The sequence below is a fragment of the Quercus lobata genome, chromosome 12 (assembly GCF_001633185.2).
Source record: "Quercus lobata isolate SW786 chromosome 12, ValleyOak3.0 Primary Assembly, whole genome shotgun sequence".
NCBI classification, from domain to species: Eukaryota; Viridiplantae; Streptophyta; class Magnoliopsida; order Fagales; family Fagaceae; genus Quercus; species Quercus lobata.
The window spans coordinates 36,945,112-36,964,832 of record NC_044915.1 but is presented as its reverse complement, the minus strand read 5'-3'; the positions used below and the strand labels follow the sequence as shown (position 1 = coordinate 36,964,832).

The window sequence follows — 19,721 nt, the reverse complement described above, 5'->3', positions numbered from 1 at the left end:
CTTGAACCACGCAATTTGGTTTCATCCATTTTGTGTCTCATGAACATTTTGCTGGCTCATTATTATTCAGGCAAAAAAGAGCTTTATAAGTTGCCCTTTTGAGAATTGGTGGAGGCTCATGGGCCATTGTCCGTGCGATCATAGGCTGGGCTCAAGACTAAAAAAGGGCATGGGCTCATCCGAGGCCTTCACAGCCCAAAGAGCCAAGCCGAAGACAAAGAACCATTATCATTTCCTTTAAAAAAAAAAAAACACTATAACACGTGCACTGTTCCACTTGCATCACTGCTGGCATGATCATCATGATCCATTAATATCTATAAATGTCAGTTTCCTTTCGTCGTCTAAAACCAACCACCTGATGATCTTTAGCACCCCAAAAAAAAAATATCCTGATCTTTCTCAGCTTGTTGAATATAATATACAAATTACAAAATACAAAACAAGTTGCTAACAACCAAGTTAACACCAACACACACACAGGTCTGACCAGCACCACCGTCTTGCACCCAAACCTAACCAATTTTCCTCTCATCCTCCGCCTCCTCCTCCTCCTCCTTAGGCTCAGCTCCTCTGAATCTGAATCTGATTGCCTAATTAAATTTGATACTCAATCAACATCCTCTAACCATATCATAAAACCCTTTTTTTTTTTTTTTTTCTTTTTAATTTCATATTTAATATAAAAAGTAAAAACACCAACCCCACCACCTATTTTCATTTTCTCAAAAAATATATATATTTTTAATAATAGAAAAGATACATTGATTCTCTTTCTTTCAGACCCTCACAAGGCCACAACTTTAAAATGCTTTTCTCTTCTCTCTCTCCTGCTCCAGAACTTGACTTTAAAGTTCTCTCTCTCTTTTTTGTTTAAAAATAGAGATTGATTTTTAAATAAATTTTTGTCTGTGGGTCCGTACGATTTGATTGACAATATCTATCATTAGGGTTATCATAATAAAAATCGTCGTCAATGGAGATGAGGAAATTGGGTTTGTGTTTGGGAACGAGGATCGTGGTGATTTTGGCCGTGTGGGTAAGGCTAACGTGCGCCGCCGATGATTTTTCTAGTTCCAGTACTAGTTCTAGTTCTAGTTCTAGGGCTTTGTTATTTTGTGCTAAGGAGTCCGTTGCCGATTCGATCCTAGGGTTTCGGGATTCCAATTGCCCCTTGTACGCTGATGTTCGATCCCTTGGTTCCGTTGCTGTCACCGAGGTACGTGTTTCTGCAATTTTTCCATTTCATTTTCTCCTAGGTTAATTTTGTTTGGGGGAGGAAATGAAATGTTTGGTGAATTTTTAGCATCTGATGTGTTTTGTTTGTGTTATGTAGGAATTTTTTTTTTTTTTTAGGTTGTAATTTTGTTGAAATTCATGATTAGATTATAACTTTGTTAGGATATGGATTTGGAATGATTAGATGTAAGATGTTATTTTCAAATTCATAACATCACAAGTCTTCAAAGCTTAAATCCTTTGTGTGTTGTTAAATTCTTATGTAACAATTTATATTAGGAATTGAATTTTAAACACTTTCTAGAGTTTGGGATTTTAAAGTCAACAGCTCAGCCAGGAGTGTTGGAAAATTCTGGGAATTTTATGGTGCTATTGGGAGTTGAAAATTTGTAATATTTGATCTTGCACTTTGTAGACATTGCTTCAGAAAGAATAAATTTACCAGCTCTTCAGTGGTTATTGTTGAATATAGTTTCATAAGGCTTAAATATTATTGCAACTTAAATAAATTGGATAGGTGACTGAGTAGATATTGGCTTGTGTCGTGTAACAACTTTATTGCTGGCAATAGAAAGGATAACAATTGTTGCATTGTAAGTTTGCTCATGCTCTGTGGAGTGAAGTTTTTCTGATGTTTGGGGTTCAATGGGTGATGCCGAACACTGTTGCTTCTCTTCCATTTGCATGGAGCAATTGTTTGGGGAATTTTTCTTCAAATGTTTGGAATATGATACCGGTTTGTTTTATGTGGTTAATCTAGAGGGAACATAATTTGCGTATGTTTGAAGATATTGAGAGACCCGTGGATCTTGTGAAGTCTTTGCTTGTTGGGACTCTTTTTTGAGTGGTCTCGTATTTGGGGTTTTACACATTGTACTTCCATGTCTGACTTCTTAATTTCTGTTAGCTATTCGCTTTGATTTGTTTGTATTCATTTCAAGTGCAGTGGGTTTACTATCGTAAACACCATGTACTTTTCTAATCAATAAAATTTCTATTACCTATAAAAAAAAAAAAAAAAAAAAAAAGGATAAACAATAATTAATCGATTATTACTTTAAAGGTGGCAACATGCCCGATAGGGATAATGCTTATCGTTGTTATGTTTTTTTTATATGTCACCGCTAACATGGTAAATATATGGATCCTAACAACAGTACATGATCTTTTCTTTCTTTTATATATTTGTTTATAAGATTAACAACAGTGCCTGATCAAATTGAGAAGTTGCTTTGCTTTTGTAAGTCTTTTAGTATAATTCTAAAGGATATTTTATACTTTGCTATTGTGAAGGGAGATGAGGTTTCGCTTCAAAGGGCGCTAAATATAGTTCACATGAACAGTCATGAATATGTAGCTGTGCTGTTCTATGCATCATGGTGCCCTTTCTCCAGGACATTTAGACCAAGCTTTTCTATACTGTCTTCTTTGTATCCCTCCATCCCCCATTTCGCAATTGAAGAATCAGCTGTCAGGCCAAGGTTTGTATATCACTAATTTTCCTTAAGGTTTGCTTATTGTGATTTTATCATATTGAAAGTTGACAATGACATTGGTTGAGTTCCTGCAGCATCCTTTCGAAGTATGGAGTTCATGGGTTTCCTACCCTTTTTCTTTTGAACTCCACAATGCGTGTTCGTTATCATGGCTCCCGGACATTTGGTTCTCTAGTTGCTTTCTATAGTGACGTGACTGGTAAGGCATTTAATTTTGCTTATTTGCTGTGGCCTTCTGTTTTGAATTCCCATCTCAAACAGTCTCTGTCTACAATGAATTAATACATCTAGTTGTAGATTAGAACCCTTTACAAAGTTGTTAAAATTGTGCTTAGACATGCTTAAAATGTGATGTTTTGTAAAATTATTATCATATTTTCCATTGAATTTCCAAATTTACTATATAAAAATTTTAAGAAATTCAAATAACTGATGTTACATTCGAATTTACAAGCTTCTTACAAATGTAGTGCTATTGCACTATCCATTTGAGTTGATAGGAAAAATATATTACAACTTTGAGTTTCTTTACTTTTTTCAACTATTTGTCATGAATCTTTTTATGAGAAGTCATTATACATTATATTTGAAGAACGTGTTTTCACTTCAATCAAGTGTGCACTTGTGTTTTATGCCTAGGCTCCAAATTCCAAAGGTCTTTATGCTTAAGTGCGATTGATGCTTTTACCTACACTGGGTCCAACCAAAAAATAGGCCTATTCAAATTTTAGTCAGAAGCTGGCCAAACACGAGAACTAGAACCAGTTTTGATCATTTTTCTTTAAAATTTAGATTACTTCCACACAAAACAAAAAGGTGCATTACATGCATTTTTTCAACTAATAACAAATGGAATAAGCTATTTATTTAACTTAAGAATGCTAGGCCCATTAAAAGTTAGCCCATGGCCCCATGCATTCAATGCTCAAATACTTAAAGGAGTTTGCCATTTATAAAGGAAAAGGTATGACAGCTTCTGTTATTTTCCTTTGTGTGACTTATAACTTTTTGTTAAACCTCTCCATTGAGCCAAAAAAAAAAAAAAAATCCCCCATATTGATAGAGAAAGAATCATGGCATCTTCTTTGTTCTTTCGATATAGGAGTTGCAATACTTCCTTTTAAAACATTTTCATTCATGTTTTTCAATGTGGGACTTGCATATTATTTAATTGCTTATGACGTCATCTGGTTTAACTCCAATCCAATCTTAAGACCTTGAACCTCTCCCTTTTTTGGTCCTTTTAATGGTCCAAGTTTGGTTATTGAAGGGTTTTTTAAATTCCTCATTTGCAAATTAATTATTACTTATATGTCCTTGAACTTAATTGGGGATTTTTGAATTGTTATTTGTGAATTTTTTTTTTTTTTTTTTCCAGTTTTAGTTAGTGAAATCATGGGTTATTTCTTTGTGTAGGCCAATAGTTGAAATGTCTCCCCTTATTTATTTCCCCACTTGCTTTATTGAAAATTGTATGTGTATACATGCATGGAGATGGAGAGAGTTGGCAGGGGAGGGGGGTTTTTAAGATTACATGTGGTATCAACCATGCCATTGATCTGCATTAGCATGCAGAATGCATCCTTTTTCCTCTGCTATTATTTTTTAATGAACATCTACCATTCTCTCCATGCATCTTTTCTTTTTTACATATTATTTAAGTTTATTCTGTGCGATTTTTACTGAATTTAATTCATGGTTTTAGGCATTAAGACTGTATCATTGGATCAAGTATCTCTTGACAAAGTTGGGCGTCCATCAAACAATGAGACGCATGATAACAGTGAGCAGGAAAGCTGTCCATTCTCATGGGCAAGGTCTCCGGAGAAATTGTTTCGGCAGGAGACATATTTGGCTTTGGCAACCGCATTTGTTCTTCTGAGATTGCTATATTTTATTTTTCCTACTCTACTTTTCTGTGCTCAATATACTTGGAGAAAACACTTTCAGAATGTGAAATTAGGGAGTTTATGGGAGCATCCTTCAGGCTATCTGAAGCGTGCAATACATTTATTCAATTCTCTAAAAGAGCCTTGCAAGAGAAGCAATTTGCAGGAGGGTGCAATGAATGCCAGGGCTTGGGCTTCCAAGTCCCTTGCCACAGTTTCTATCGGTGATGCGAGCACAAGCCGGGATTTTCCTGGAAGTTAATGTAGATGACCTTTCATTATTATTGGATTGGTGACTTGAATTTTCTTTTGAAAGCTTTTGGCTTCAAATTCTATTTGCCAGTTCTTTTATTTCAGATAATCATCACGACACCCTTGATACTCAGTTGGGTTGAATGTCCTTGTGATGAAGCTGAAATATGTTACTGTATCTTGTTGTTGTAGTTGTCTGTTTCTCATTTGTTTATAAGATTAGAGTACACTTTATCCTTGAAAAGGTTAAAATTTTAGACCGCAATTTGTGAATAGCTCATTATTAATAGACTCAATTTCCAATTTTGTATCAGTTATTGGTGATAGTCCATCTGTCTTTATTCTTACTGAGTTGTAATGTTCATAATTATTTACAATATGGAATTGGAATGTTGCAACCAATGTTTATGGCTGGATCACCAGAGTACGAAGATTGATATTAGGAAAAATTAGCTATGGCGTTTTGGGGTTCAACCCTTTAAAATGGGGATGTTATAACTTTAATCATTCTATTGCTGGTTTTTCTTTTGTTTTTTTGTACTTTATTTTCTTGGGGAGGTGGGGATGGATCTAAAATTGATTTATATTGGAATTCATAATTAGATAAATACATCAAACGTTTCCATAAAATTCTCCCTTAAGAACAAAATTATAATAAATAGCTACTCCAACTAAATTCAGATTTTTGGAGGAATTATCTGGGTACAGTAGCAAGCATATCACTTTCTAGGTTCAACTAATGACCTAGAGCAAATTGCAAAAAACTATGGGCAAGCAACACGCATTGTGGCCAACCTCCATCACAGGAATTGGCCAAGCGAGATTACTCATGCCAGCTGTTAACCCTAATCTCCTACGCAAAATATACATTGAGCAGGTACTCCATACTCCACTATATTTCTATTTTATAGTCAACTCATCAAAACCGCGAACTCGCGTCTGCATAGACAAGGCAAAGGACATTTCATGAGCATCAAGCTTTCCTTCAGAAACTAGTCAAAAGTAACTTAAAAAAGAAAGCGCAATTAGATTCTACCTCAATTGGGTTAGCTAAGAGAGTCAGACACTAGTCAACATCCCCAGTGGCAGCATCTTTCTTCACAATCTGCCAAACACATAGAATACCTTCAGAAAGCCATAGTTCAGAAAAACATAAAACATATCAAATTTTTCCCCCCAAAAGGAGTATGTATTATTCTTCTTGTCAGTGACTAACGAATGATCAATTTGTCATGTGCCAGCTTCACAAACATGTAACTCCTAACATTTCATCGGCTCTTACCAAGTTTAAACAAGTAGTAAATTATAACATAATTGTCATAAACTTATAAACCATATCACCAATAAATTACATGACTTTTTTGGTTGACAGTCCAATCAAGTCTTCCAGAGCATCAGAAAAATCCTTGGCTCTATGTACTGTATAAAACTTATCATTAGTCCCCATGCATTATATCCGCTTCAACCTCAAGCCATGCAAATTGCAAATATGCAGCAACAAGCCCATTAAATGGGTTCGAGAGGAGATTTCTACACACACATACTTCTGATGAACATGGGCAGTAAGAACCATGTCCTATTAAAGAGTTGACCATGGAGAATCGATGACATGGAAAACCTCACTGACAGCTACATTCATCCGCTTACCAACAAATGTAGGTAATTCAAGTTCTTGTAGACTGATTAAAAAAATAGGAATTTTACGCATTTCAAACAGAACTGATTCTATTATATAAACATGACTTCATTGAACAATCTTGATTGTTAATCAATACCTGTGATATGTATTCTTTAATCCTGTCATTAACTGGTGCATCTAAAGCTCTCTCAGCAAGTTCGTAGAATAAAGTACTACCTTCAGGTCCATTAACTTTGTCCTTCTGCAAATATCTGCAAAGATAAACAAGAATGGGGATAAAAACAACTGTATGTCTGTTGTCATTTAAGAGCACCATAAATGACCAGTTAAAGAAACATTATAACTAAAAATTCAACCCTATCAGACAATTCTAACCTTTGCTGGACAAGTGCCTCCAATGCCTGTTTGACGTTTCCAAGAACTGGATGGATTTCATCACAATCAGAAAATCCCATCCGTCTCAAATGATGCCAAAGACTCTCTGCAATGTTTCACAAATAGTGAGCTTCCATTATGTTAGGAAAGTATGAGAAAAAAGATAAATTTAGATGGAACTTTTTCCCTCATAATTTCTAAGTGAGAATCATAAGCCAACAGCCTCTTGAGGCGATGTTTACAATCTGATCTGTCATAATTAGACAAGCATCCCACTTAATTTCTATGAAGTGAGAGTCCACCAAGCAGATGGTCTAGATCCTCAAAAAGATGAAAGTTTTAACCATGAATTTTCTCGAAAGATAGGCTGTTTCCAACAGAAATATTCTTCCTTCTTGGTGTGCTTTCTTAGGTTTATTATCTTAGAACAATTTAAGCAGAGACCATACCTTCTGGAATTTTGCCTCCTGCTAGATGTACAACACCAAGTATGACGAAAGTGAAACCAGTAAGATGTGTTGTATTTACATCTTCAACATATTTGCTATACACATCAGCGGGTAACTGACTTATAAGGATATAGGATTTTGCATCTGCAACACCTGGAACAAGGAATTAATGTAACTACATTAGAGCCCATAAAGATAGAAAATATTTAAAAACAATTAAAAAAATAACCAAGGGCTAGGTCTCTTGGCACTGCACACCATCTCAGATGGTTGGGAAAAACATGTCGAGATAACTGCAAGATTCTTTGTTCTTCCTCATTGAAACATACAAACAAGTTATTTAGAGTTAGAGGTTCAATTGGTGAACATGCTTTTAGTGCCTCTTGCAAATATTTTCTCCACATTCGCAAGAGGCACTAAAAGCATGTTCACCAATTGAACCTCTAACTCTAAATAACTTGTTATTCGACTGGTATCTGTGTTTCTCACCTTCTTTTTGCTGATGATACCATTCTTTTCTGTGATGCCTTTAGAGAGCAAATTTTTTCCATTAGGCTGGTTTTGACTTGTTTCCAAGCTTTTACTGGTTTGAAGGTGAATGTGGGGAAAAGTGAAATTGTCCCTATTGGGGAGGTGCGTAACATTTAGTCTTTGACTAATATCCTTCGATGCAGGGTGGGCAGTTTGCCTATGATTTACTTGGGTATGCAATTGGGTTCTTTGTACAAAACAGCCTCTATTTGGAATCCGATCCTTGAGAGGATGGAAAAGAAGCTTTCAGGCTAGAAGCGGCTTTATTTGTCAAAGAGTGGTAGACTTACCTTGTTGAAGAGTACCCTTTCAAGCCTTCCGACTTATTACCTTTCCCTTTTTACTATCCCTAAAGCTGTGGCGACTAGATTGGAATGCATTCAAAGGAACTTCTTGTGGGGTTCTTCAATTGAGTGTTTTAAATATCCATTGGTGGCTTGGGAAAAGGTTTGCTTACCGCGTGAGTTGGGTGGTTTAGGAATTCGGAAGTTGGTGCCTTTGAATCAAACTCTATTAGGGAAATGACTTTGGAGGTATGGCCATGAAACCTCGCATCTGTGGCTTAGAGTCATTGCCATGAAATATGGGGAAGGAAAAGGGGGTTGGTGCACTAGAGCTTGTAGTGGGGCTCATGGTTGTGGGTTATGGCAGAGCATTAGTGAAGGGTGGGAAACTTTCGCAAAGCATTTCTCTTTCGTGGTGGGGGATGGTGCTCGTATTCTGTTTTGGCATGATAAGTGGACTGGGGATGTTTCTCTCAAAATTCTTTATCCTCGGTTATTTTTGTGTTCAGCTAATAAGGAGACTTGTATCTCTGAGGTGTTAAGCCCTTCAGTGGGTGATAATGACAGAGTGTAGAGTTTAAGATTTCAAAGGGAATTCAATGATTGGGAGTTGGCGGATTCCTACTCCTTTCTTCATTTCATCCAAACCCGACTTCCTAGGGGTGGAAGGTGTGACAGACTTTGTTGGGACCTTAATAGCAGTGAGAAGTTCGATACTCAGTCCTTTTATCATAAGATTCGAAATGCAGATCCTTCCACCTTCCCTTGGAAAGGAATTTGGAAAGTTAAGGTTCCTAAAAGGGTGGCTTTTTTTATGTGGACTACAGCCCATGCTTAGATTCTAATTTTGGATAATCTTATGCTTCGTGGTCACCCTTTGGCAACTCATTGTTGTTTGTGTTGTAGCAACACGGAATCTGTGGACCACCTGTTACTGTTCTGTCCGATAGCTCATTCTTTGTGGATGTATATGTTTCGATTGTTTAGGATCGAATGGGTCATGCCAGATTCAGTTGTGGACTTATTATTTTGCTAGTATTATTGGCTTGGGAAGCATAGCTCTGATATTTGGGATTTGGTTCCAGGTTGTTTAATGTGGACTATTTGGGCTGAACGGAATCGACGGTCTTTTGAGGATGAGGAGAAAATTGTGGTTCAGTTATTAGAGTTTTGCCAGCGGACACTCTTTGATTGGTCTAGATGTTGGGGTTATTTGGATTGTTCTACCCTTTCGGATTTTCTTTCATCTATTAGAATAGATTAGGGGCTGCTCTTGTCTTTTTAGTTCTTTTTCCTTTGTTCACTGCCGTGAACCCTTTGTGTTATTTTTTGCTCCTTTTTTATTAATAATATTCTCTTCTTACTTATCAAAAAAAAAAAAAAAATTCTCCATATTCACAATATTATAATTTCAACTATATGGGTAAGGCGACAGCAGTCAAAGGTTACCTCAGTGGTTGTTGCAGCTTCTGGCTGCAAGGTGGTGATAGTGACTGAATGAACAACATTACTGTAACTAGAGAAGAAAGTGAGATTTCTGAAAATAAACAAACTGGTTTTTACTAAGTTGACTATCCAACAGATCATAAATCTACTCTGGGTAGCAGCTCAAGTAGTGGTGAGAGAAGAGAGAAAGGTAAAGAAGAAATGAGGAGTTATAGCAGATGGATTAGAGGGAAGGGAGGAGTATTCAACCCCTCCAGATATTAAATGAACTGGTTAATCTGGAAAATAAGGGGGGACAGAATGACCCCTTCAAACAAAGGGAGTTGAAGGCTAAATTGAGTACTTTGCATATTCCTATTATTTGCCTCGTGGAAATAAGAGTTAAAGAGGAGAATGTATCTAGAGTCAAAGATATTATTACTCCAGGATGGAGTTTTTATGCTTAGTATGGGTTAGGGAGGATTTGGATTTGTTGGAAGTGCGATAAATGCTCAGTGCAGGTTATTTTCTCTTCAGACCAGGTTATACACTGTATATATCAAACTGGTCAAGGAAATCATAGCATCTTTTGGTCTTTATGTATGGTTCCAATAAGGGTGACAGAAAGAAGGAAGCTGTGGAAGGAAGAAGTTGGAGAGTTTAAAGCTCAGATTGTAAATGGGGCATGGTTCTAGCGAGTGATTTTCATGTGGTAAGGAATAATGAGGAAAGAATGGGTGGTAAAGAGCTTTCATTACATGATCATCAATTTGGGCAGTGTTTGTATAATATTGAAGTCATGGATCGTCCTTTTATTGGGTGCTTTTACAAAACGTGCTATAAAAGAGGGTAATATTTTTTTTGGAACAAAGTCTCTCCAAACTACTTTGGAGAGAAACTCTTCAAGCTTCTCATATATTTCTTTTATGGATGTAAATTTTGAAAATCTAACCATTGAATTTCATGTTCCTTATATTTTTAACATGCATATCATATTTACTATTCAATCAATACGCTTATTTTTTATACACAATTTTAGAACACAAAAACTTAAAATTTTAACATTTTTTTTTATGACATAATAATTGATTTTTGATTTTCTTGAAATTTTATAAGCATGAAGGATATAATAAAAACATGCAATCCAACGGTTAGATTTTCAAAATTCACACTCAATATAAAGATATACAAGGAGTTTAAAGGGTTTCTCTCCAAACTAGTTTGGAGAGAAACTTTGTTCATTTTTTTGCGAGGAATCTGGATCAGGCTATGGGCAATGAGCACTGGTTTTCTGAATTTGGGCAGGCAGTGGAGGAAATTTTAGCCCCAAGGATCTCAGATCACTCTCCTGCTTTAATTTCCGTTGGGGAGAACAGGAATTATGGGTCTAAACCTTTCAAGTTCTTCAATTTCTTGGCTTATAACAATAAATTTTTAGATTGGGTGAAACAAGAATGGGCTATTGAGGTTCAAGGGTTCTCAATGTTCAGGTTGTATTGTAACTAAAGTAAGTGAAGCAAGCTCTAAAGAGGATCAGTAAGGAAGCTTATGGAGGCACACAGAGTTGCTTGTGCAAGAATAAGGCTTGAAAGTGTTCGAAAATGTTAATTTCCTAGGCAGAATGAGCTAGTTGTTAAAGAAAGGAAATGCATGCATGAGTATGTGTCTATAAGGGGGGCTGAGGAGGCTTTTATGAACCAAAAATAAAGAAATATTGATTAAATTTGGGAGACAATAATACAGCTTTCTTTAATAGAGCTGTGAAAATCAGAAGCTTTGGAAACTCTATTCTGTGTTTGTATGATAATGAAGGCGAAAAGACAGTGGATCCTCAGCAAGTAAAAAAGATGGCAGTAGAATTCTATCAAAACCTACTTGGTGTTTCTAAAGGACAGCAGCCACAAGAGGTAATTAGTAAAAACCAGATAGTGATGGACTTCCAGATTGTATCTAGGCGTGAGGAGAATTTGCTAAAGGATGATTCGGATATGGAAATTCAGCAGACCTTGTTTTCTATGGATAATGAGAAGGATCCAGCCCTGATGACTTCAAAACCTAGTTTTTCAAGGCATGGTCTATTATTCAAGTTGATGTGGTGAAAGCTATCCAGCCCTTCTTTGCTTCAGGTAAGTTGCTTGGAGAAAATGAATGCCACTATCCTTATCTTAGTACCTAAAGCATGCAATCCATCAAATATGGGTGATTTTAGGCCTAATTCATGCCGCAACATCATTTACAAATGCATCACAAAAATATTAGCAAATAACCTAAGGCATGCTAGAGTTAATTAATCAGCCCTAACCAAACTGCATTTGTACCACGTAGAAGTATAGCTGAGAATGTGTTGTTAGCACAAGAAATAGTCAAGACTTACCATAGAAAGGGTCTTGGCAAGTGTACTATTAAGGTAGATCTGAAAAATGCCTATGACTCAGTAGAGTGGAAGTTTAGTTTGCTTTGTCACTGTCTTGTTGGCTTTCCCAAGAGATATGCTGCATCGGTTGAAAAATGTATTTCAACACCTAAATTTTCTGTGGCTATTTTTGGAGGCTTGGCTGGCTACTTCAAAGGAAGTAAAGGTCTTAAACGAGGGAATCCTTTGTCTCCTTACTTGTTTGTGCTAGCAATGGAGGCATTTACTAGACCACCATGGATAAGAGAGTTGAAATCTCAAAGCTTCAAGCTTCACCCTTAATGTGGCAGGCTACAGCTTATCAATATTTGCTTTGCTGACAACCTAATGAATTTACATTTGCTGATTTGTCATATGTCCAATTGGTCAGAAAAGTGCCGGATGAATTTAAGGCTGTCTGAGTTGTAAGCTAATGAATAGCCTTAAACAGCAAATTTTTAGTTCTCTCCACTTCCATGAAGGTACCTCTTTATCAAGATTTTCGACCTCTAATTGATAGAATTACAGCTAGAATGAGCTCTTGGATGTCAAAAAAGTTGTCCTTTGCAGGAAGATTACACCACCTAAAAAGGTCATTACAACTGCTGAACAAAAGTTCAACAAATTTTTGTGGAATGGTCCTGATAAAGCAGCAAATAATGCCAACATTCCTTGGAAAATATATTTGTGTTCTTAAGGAGGGTGGGTTAGGCTTGAAGGAGAGAAGTGGAATAAGGTGGCTTGTTTGAAACACATCTAGAACTTTTTGCTCAAGCAGGTTCAATTTGGGTGGCATGGGTTCATAACAACATATTGAAGGATTCAGCGTGTCAAAGCATCCCAAGATGGTACCAGGGGATGGAGAAGATTAATTAAGTTAGGGGTTTGGCACCACAATATCTGAAATTTGTTGTTGGAGATGGTTCCCAACTTCCCATATCTTCCTTGGCGCGTGATTGGTGGCACCCAGATGGGATTCTATATGAAAAATATGGCTATAGAGTAATTTACAATGATGCTACTAGGTATGGACGCAAAGCTGTCTAATGTGCTGAGGAATAATGGAGATTAGAGATGGAAACCTGAAAGATCAAATGAGATTGTAGCCATTCAAACCAAACTCCACTTGGTTGAGATTGGTGGTAAAAATCAACCCATGTGGCTGCTCTCAAAGACAGGTAAATTCAATTTTTCCATGACCTGGTGTGAAGTTAGATTGAAAAAGCCAGAAATTTCTTGGAGAAAACTGATTTGGTTTCCTATAGCTACATCAAAGCATGATTTCATTGGATGGGTTGTGTTTAGAAAAAATACGTCCCCCTCATGATAGGCTCCTTCAATGGGGCTACATGGGAATTCAGATTGTGTTTTCTGTAGAAAGGTCTTGGTAAGTAGAGATCATTTTTTTTTTTTTTTGAATGCTTGCTGATATGGAGAGAGGTGATGAGGTGCTACCTTCTTAGAAATCCTTAGTGTTATTGGGATGCTGTGATCAACTGGGGATTGCAGAATTTGAAGCGCAATAATCTTAAGATAATGTTATGCCAGCTAGGCTGGGAGGCAGTCACGTATCATGTTTGGATCCAGCGTAATGCCAGAATCCATGCTTAGAATCTCAAGACTGGAAAGTCCATTATCCAGGCAATAAAATGGGAAGTTAGGGCTCAGGTCCAATCTAAAGGAGGCTTCAAAAAAACTATATGTAGCAAGATCCTATGCTGTAAATAGGGAATATCTTCCTCAGTTCTTAAAGTAGTTTAGGATTCTCTTAGTAGAGGTTGGGCCTTGGTGCAATGACAAGTGCCTTTCATCAAAAGCAACAAGTCGCAGGTTCAAGTCCTAGAACCAGCCTCTCCAAAACAAATTGAGGGTAAGGCTACCTACCATGACTCCTCTCAGACCCCGCAAAAAGTGGGAGTTTTGTGCACTGGGTATGAGAGAACATTGCTATAACTAAATTTCACTATCACTCCCTCAAAATGCTTGGTTTCCATTTCGGTTGTAGGCAGGTCACTCAAGGTGTTGGAAATGAACATGGGGGTGGAAAGGAAATTGAAACCTCTTATGGCAAATGCCTATTAAAGGGTAGCCAAAGGTGGCAATTCTTAAAACAATTAATAAATAAGAAATAGAAATGACAGATCAGTGTATTGTCAGCCGAACAACTTATTGGTGAAATCTACAATAGAAAAAATTATGATCTGATAATCTAACTTTGTGTAACTTGGCTTAAAATAATGGATCAAACTGCACTTTCTCTTATCCAAGAAGTCAAAACTCAAATACTGTTATACATCCATATATACATGCACATATATGTGTGTCTGTTAATATATATATTAAGTTCAAATTACAACTAGTGTAACAGTTTTACCATGTCACATCACTTAGTAACTCCTCTAGGATCAATATTTCACTAAACCAATCATTGGATTATATGACCTTTGCATGTATATCATGCTTGCGAAATACCAACATAATCGAAGATTAGGAACATCTAAAAATTGTTTAGAATTATGGGTTTTTTATATTTTAAAAACATACTGAATAAATAAATTTTACATTAGCATAAAACATCATATTGACATTAAATTCAGCATGCATGAATGTGTATCAAGTCAGGAGAATAAAATCCAGTGGTAGTCTTGACAAAATATTAATTTTTTATTGATAGGTGTCTTGACAAAACATTAATACTTTTAAAAAGTTAATATAACCTGGCCAGCAAGCTCTAGTTTAACTGGCACCTCCCTCCCTAGCAAGTACTAGGTGGAGGGTGAGGTTATAAGTTCAAGACCAACTGAGTGCATGTGTAACTTAACTATCCTCCATCCCCCCCCCCCACCCCCCCCCCCCCCCCAAAAAAAAAAAAGGTGCCGCTGTAACAGGTAACCATGGGCTTGTACTCATGGCAAAACATGGCAAACATGTGATCACTACTTCTGTTATAGAAATTAGTAAGTCAAGTGACTTGTGATCAATGTGAAACAAACGTGTATATGTAGTGCAAACTGGAGCCTTACACCTTGTGCACACTCCAGAAAATAATATGCTTTATCATAAATTTTAAGGTGATAGTTTCTCACTTTGCTGGGAAGAGCGCCCTTGGTTTGTTGATGAAGGACGAGATCTTTGAAGCTCCCTCATCTCATAGCCAAAAATGCTTGAGAGCCTTTCTTTAGCCTCATTAATCACAACAGCAGGAAGAGCACGCTGACGATAGTTTTTAGTAACGAGTTGAGTAAGCTCATCCCTCTTAATTGGGCACCCAGAATTTTGGTGGGTTTTGAAAAGGACATAGCGGATTACTTCTGCAACAAGTTTGTCCGTTTCCTGGGAAGAATATTGTTTACACATTAGATCAGATGTATTTTCTAATTTAAAGATATGACAATCATTAAATGGAAGTGAAATGCAAAACTACACCTCTTTTGAAATATCAAATTGAGAGAAATCTTCCCTAGCACTGGCCATCCTACAGAAAGAAAAACGAGTAGGCAAGAATTACATCAAAGCACCAAAACAAGTACACAAGAAGAGATGCCATATTAGAGTATAAATGGGGTAAAACGTAAAAAACAATACCCTATTTGAAAATTTTTTGCCATTATTAATTTTAAGAGCAAATGCCATGACAAATCCATGATTGGTTTCAAATCCAGCTCATGTTTTATACATGCACAATATAAAACATAGCAACCTAAACAAGCAGACTAACTGATAAGCACTGCCCAACTGCAAATAGGCCTCAAATTTTAAACCATTGTCCTATTCATGCTGCATCGAAGGAAAAACTAATTAAGTAGAATCCAGGTTGAGATCCCCAATCCTCATATCTAGGCCATTGTAAAAAGGATATGCATGGCTTGAGATGCTTGCTATCACTCGAAGAAAAAACTTGTAAAGCAAGTCTTACGACCAGTTATTCGTTTTGGTCTGAGAAGGTAGAAAAGCACAAGAGCACACCACCAATTTGGTTTCGGATGTAACTTTCAACCTTGAAGTACGGTGCCATCATTAAATTTATCAAGAAGTTATTGTGATACTTCGGCAGGGAGTGTTGCTGTTGATGAGCTTAAAATGCAGGATGCTAAAAGTTCATTTGATGAGAATAGTATTGACAGGAGTACTACGATTGTAGCAAATGAATGAACTGGTGAAATCCCAGTGTGAGAATCAAGATTCTGATTGTGTGGTCAGTGCTTTTATACAATATCAATTATTATAACATCAAATTCAACAGGAACTGCAAAACAATTCAGTGGCATGAACCTTATCAGTATTTCCTTATTGAGAACTTCCGAAAGATCAGTTTCTTACAGAGCCACCAGCATTTGATTATCATGTATTTTAATAGCTTCCACAAAGAATGTTAAATATTTATAAAATATAAACACATACTTATAAAAAAAAATTATAAAAAATATAAACACACACATCAAAGCACAAATTTAACAGACCCTCCTCCTAATCTATTAACATTGTGTGTTTTTTTTTTTTTTTTTTTGATAATCAAGAATCTTTATTGAAAAAGCTGGAGAACCAGCAACAAAACAGAACCACACAGCCCAAAACAGCAACAATACAGACAAGGCTCTTAAAAGGGAGACCAACAACAACAAACCAAAAGGAACCTCAAATAAGCCCCAGCCAGACAAAGCAACACAACCATCAAACCTGCAGAACCATAACAGAACTACAACACCAAAAAAGAAAAAAAGAAAAACCCAACTAACAAAAGCACTACCAAAACAAAATACAAGCAACACTCAACGGCAGATAGCCAACAAAGCAAACAACAAACAACTTCATAAAGCTAAAGGGAGGCCTAGGCAGCATCCTTAAGCGAAATAGGGTTTCTCTGAAGAACAGAATCTGTGAATCCAAACCTACACAGCAGAGTTTCTGAATAAAATCGGCAGTAGGGAACATGCTACCCCCTTCAACTCGAATCTTTGACTTGCATTCTGATAAGCCCCACAGTCTGATCTTCTTTTTAAATCAATCCTTGAAAAACCATTGCATTTCTATGACTCCAAATGCGGTAAACAGCTGCACTAAGCCCCAGTTTACTACATACAGATTTCAAGGATTTTCCTTTCCACTGTTTCTCTGCCCAGTCAACAACCCAATCATCCCCTATGGATTCTTGGTAGCACCAATAATTAACCCTCTTCTAAATTCTACTAACGCAAAGCAAATCAACTGCTAGTCCTCTGCTCACTAATCTCTCTTTTGTAAACAAATTGTTCTTTATTGCCAACCAAGATATAAAAACACAATGTTCTTTATTAACATTGTGTTTGGATGTAGTAATTGATTTTTTCCATAGGAAAATCTAAAAATGAAGGGGTTTACAATAATCCATCATTTAAAACCCAAACAATTGCAAATTTCATTGTTTGGCATAGATAGAGAAATTACACTCCTCTAAACTAACAATGAAAAAATAAATCAAACAAAACAACAATAATTAATTACTTTATAATCGTTATAAATCAATTATAACGATTGAGACTAGAGATTTTACCTGATCGTTAGACAAACCAGAGAGAGTTGACAGAACCTTTTTAGCCTGAGCAAATGAAGCCCTGTAGTTTTTGCGTGTTTTGGTTTTGATAAGTGAAATGAATAAAGAAGGAATTCAAATTATCTGAGTTCTCTGTCTGAAACCCTAATCTCCGGCGCGGATCATATGGCGGGAAAAAGAAGCATATGTTTACATCCTTCTCATCATATTATGCCACGTCAGATATTTTTAAAGTTAAGCAATAATAGACCTCTTCACACACAATTCTATCCAACAGAACAAAAATTAAAATTTGACTACAAGTACAGACCCAGAGTTTGAACCTAGGAGGCCAAAATGAGTAACTAACCATAATTTTCCAATTATATAGTTAGTAGTTCCGGTTCCCAAACTATATTATTTACTAGTATCTCGAGTCTATAAGACTCGATTTTGGCTTAAAAATCGAGTTTCAGATAGTCGATTTTTATGGTCTAATCACTTCCAATATGGCATATTTTTCCACGTAGCGACCACATGAAAATCGAGTCTCTAAGACTTGATTTATAACCCTTATAAATATCAGAGAACAACCCAGAACATATCAGAGAAGAACCCAAAAAAAAAAAAAAAAAAAAAACAGAAAGAAAGAAAGAAGAACCCAGAACATCAGAGAAGAACCTAGATTGTGCACCGCACACTGTGTGCAACCCAGGCTAGGCAGCGTGCAACCTGGGCCGCCCAGAACATATCAGAGGAAAAAAAAAACAGAAAGAGAGAAGAACTCAGGCCGCACACCGTGTGTGACCTGGGCCGCGCGCAACCCAGCTAGGCAACGCATGACCAATCTAGGCAGCACGCAACCTAGCTGTGCACAACCGATCCAGGTGACGCGCAACCCAGGCTGCCTCTCCTATCTGATCTAAGTCTCTAGATTCTTTCTCCCTCTAATCTAATTGTTGTGTTTCTGGATTTCTTAAATTTTTTTTGTGTATTTCGACAAGAGACTTGAGACTTAAAATTTTTTTGGTTTATAAATCAAGCCTTAGAGACTCGATTTCCAGGTAGGACAAAAATGCCACATCAGACCATGGAAATCAAGTCTTAAAGACTCGATTTATAGACCAAAATCAAGTATTTTAAACTCGAGATGCTAGTAAATAATATAGTTTGGAAACCGGAACTACTAACTATATAGTTGGAAAATTATGGTTAGTTACCCATTTTTGCCCGGGGGGGCAAAGCATGAACCAAAAAAATTTAATGTGACATGGTTTATTAAAAAAAAAAAATCATGGTAGATAAAAAATTGCACTTTATTACCTAAATATTTAAGTCAAAAAGGATATAATATGAACCAAAAGATAATCTCATACTTTTGGATGCAACTGAAAATCACACTAATGAAGTTTTTCAAAACTTTATTTGAGGATTTTAAAAAATTGAGATATCAATATTAAGAGTTGGCAATGCTACGTCATCAATATTGGCTTCTAAAAAAATTTTGGATTTTTTCTTTTGAAAAAAATATAAATATTGTAATTCACTTTCTCATAGTTTATAAATCAATTAAAAAAGCCATATAAATTGTTGTAACCCCCCATAAGGGAATTTTTTTTTCTATGAGATTTTTTTGGTTATGAATTATTGAATTATGATATTGGTGAATTGGGGATTTTTTTTGTTCATCCTATATACTATTTAAATTTTTCAAAAAAATTGGGGGGGAGGGGGAGGGGCATGGCCCCCCTCAACCCCTTAGTGGGTCCGTCCCTGACTACAATCCTTTGAGTTTCGACCCACCAAACACACCGACAAGTCCAATTTTGAAACCTCGAACTTTAACTTCATTTTTTACAGCAAATTCAACGTGCACTGCACTCTCATCACTAGTTCTCACCCTAATTTTGGGTCTTTTTTTTTTTTGGTGTAAAAGGAATTCATTAACAAAACTAAGAGGAGCACAACGGCTCAGAACAGCGCCTGATCAAATACAACCCAAGATCATCAAAATCTAAAAACTTGACTAAGTCCACAGGCGGACAAGCAAGGAAAACAAAATCAGTAGCTAGACTTCCTCCCATACAAGCAAGAGCATCAGCGCACCTATTAAATTTTGGGTCTTTTCAATTTGGTGAGAATGAGCGAAGTGGTGGTGGTGGGTGATTAGATCAAGAGGGTTGTCCTTTTTCTTTTCTTTTTTAAAAATTTCCTAATGTAGTTTTTTTTTTTTTTTTTTTT

General features: G+C 36.4%; 2 protein-coding genes across 3 annotated transcripts; one reads left to right on the top strand and one right to left on the bottom strand.

The window, feature by feature from the left end:
* The first annotated feature begins 367 nt into the window (after window positions 1–367).
* Window positions 368–5,223, top strand: LOC115971503 (5'-adenylylsulfate reductase-like 4). Its single transcript, XM_031091468.1, has 4 exons — window positions 368–1,219; window positions 2,533–2,720; window positions 2,810–2,934; window positions 4,441–5,223. The coding sequence occupies exons 1-4, from the start codon at window positions 977–979 to the stop codon at window positions 4,884–4,886; spliced, it is 1,002 nt and encodes a 333-aa protein (XP_030947328.1). The 5' UTR covers window positions 368–976; the 3' UTR covers window positions 4,887–5,223.
* A 252-nt stretch (window positions 5,224–5,475) lies between these two features.
* On the bottom strand, window positions 5,476–17,710 carry LOC115972569 (non-structural maintenance of chromosomes element 3 homolog). Of its 2 annotated transcripts, none has more exons than XM_031092895.1 (8): window positions 17,502–17,710; window positions 15,398–15,446; window positions 15,058–15,304; window positions 7,340–7,492; window positions 6,891–6,996; window positions 6,652–6,766; window positions 5,937–5,981; window positions 5,476–5,817 (listed from the first exon to the last, which is right to left on the bottom strand). In XM_031092895.1, the coding sequence occupies exons 2-7, from the start codon at window positions 15,443–15,445 to the stop codon at window positions 5,943–5,945; spliced, it is 708 nt and encodes a 235-aa protein (XP_030948755.1). In that variant the 5' UTR covers window position 15,446; window positions 17,502–17,710; the 3' UTR covers window positions 5,476–5,817; window positions 5,937–5,942. The 2 variants fall into 2 exon arrangements, with proteins under 2 accessions (XP_030948755.1, XP_030948754.1); XM_031092894.1 differs by having other exon boundaries at window positions 5,476–5,815; window positions 5,913–5,981; window positions 17,502–17,709.
* Between the last annotated feature and the right edge of the window lie 2,011 nt (window positions 17,711–19,721).

Excerpts from the sequence above, each read along its gene's own strand:
- LOC115971503 (XM_031091468.1), top strand. The coding sequence starts at position 977 with ATGGAGATGAGGAAATTGGGTTTGTGTTTGGGAACGAGGATCGTGGTG. Across the intron at positions 1,220-2,532 it reads GTTCCGTTGCTGTCACCGAG|GGAGATGAGGTTTCGCTTCA; the intron begins GTACGTGTTTCT and ends GCTATTGTGAAG. Across the intron at positions 2,721-2,809 it reads GAATCAGCTGTCAGGCCAAG|CATCCTTTCGAAGTATGGAG; the intron begins GTTTGTATATCA and ends GAGTTCCTGCAG.
- LOC115972569 (XM_031092895.1), bottom strand. The coding sequence starts at position 15,445 with ATGGCCAGTGCTAGGGAAGATTTCTCTCAATTTGATATTTCAAAAGAG. Across the intron at positions 6,767-6,890 it reads GAGGCACTTGTCCAGCAAAG|ATATTTGCAGAAGGACAAAG; the intron begins GTTAGAATTGTC and ends TTATCTTTGCAG. Across the intron at positions 5,982-6,651 it reads TTAAAGAATACATATCACAG|ATTGTGAAGAAAGATGCTGC; the intron begins GTATTGATTAAC and ends TGTGTTTGGCAG.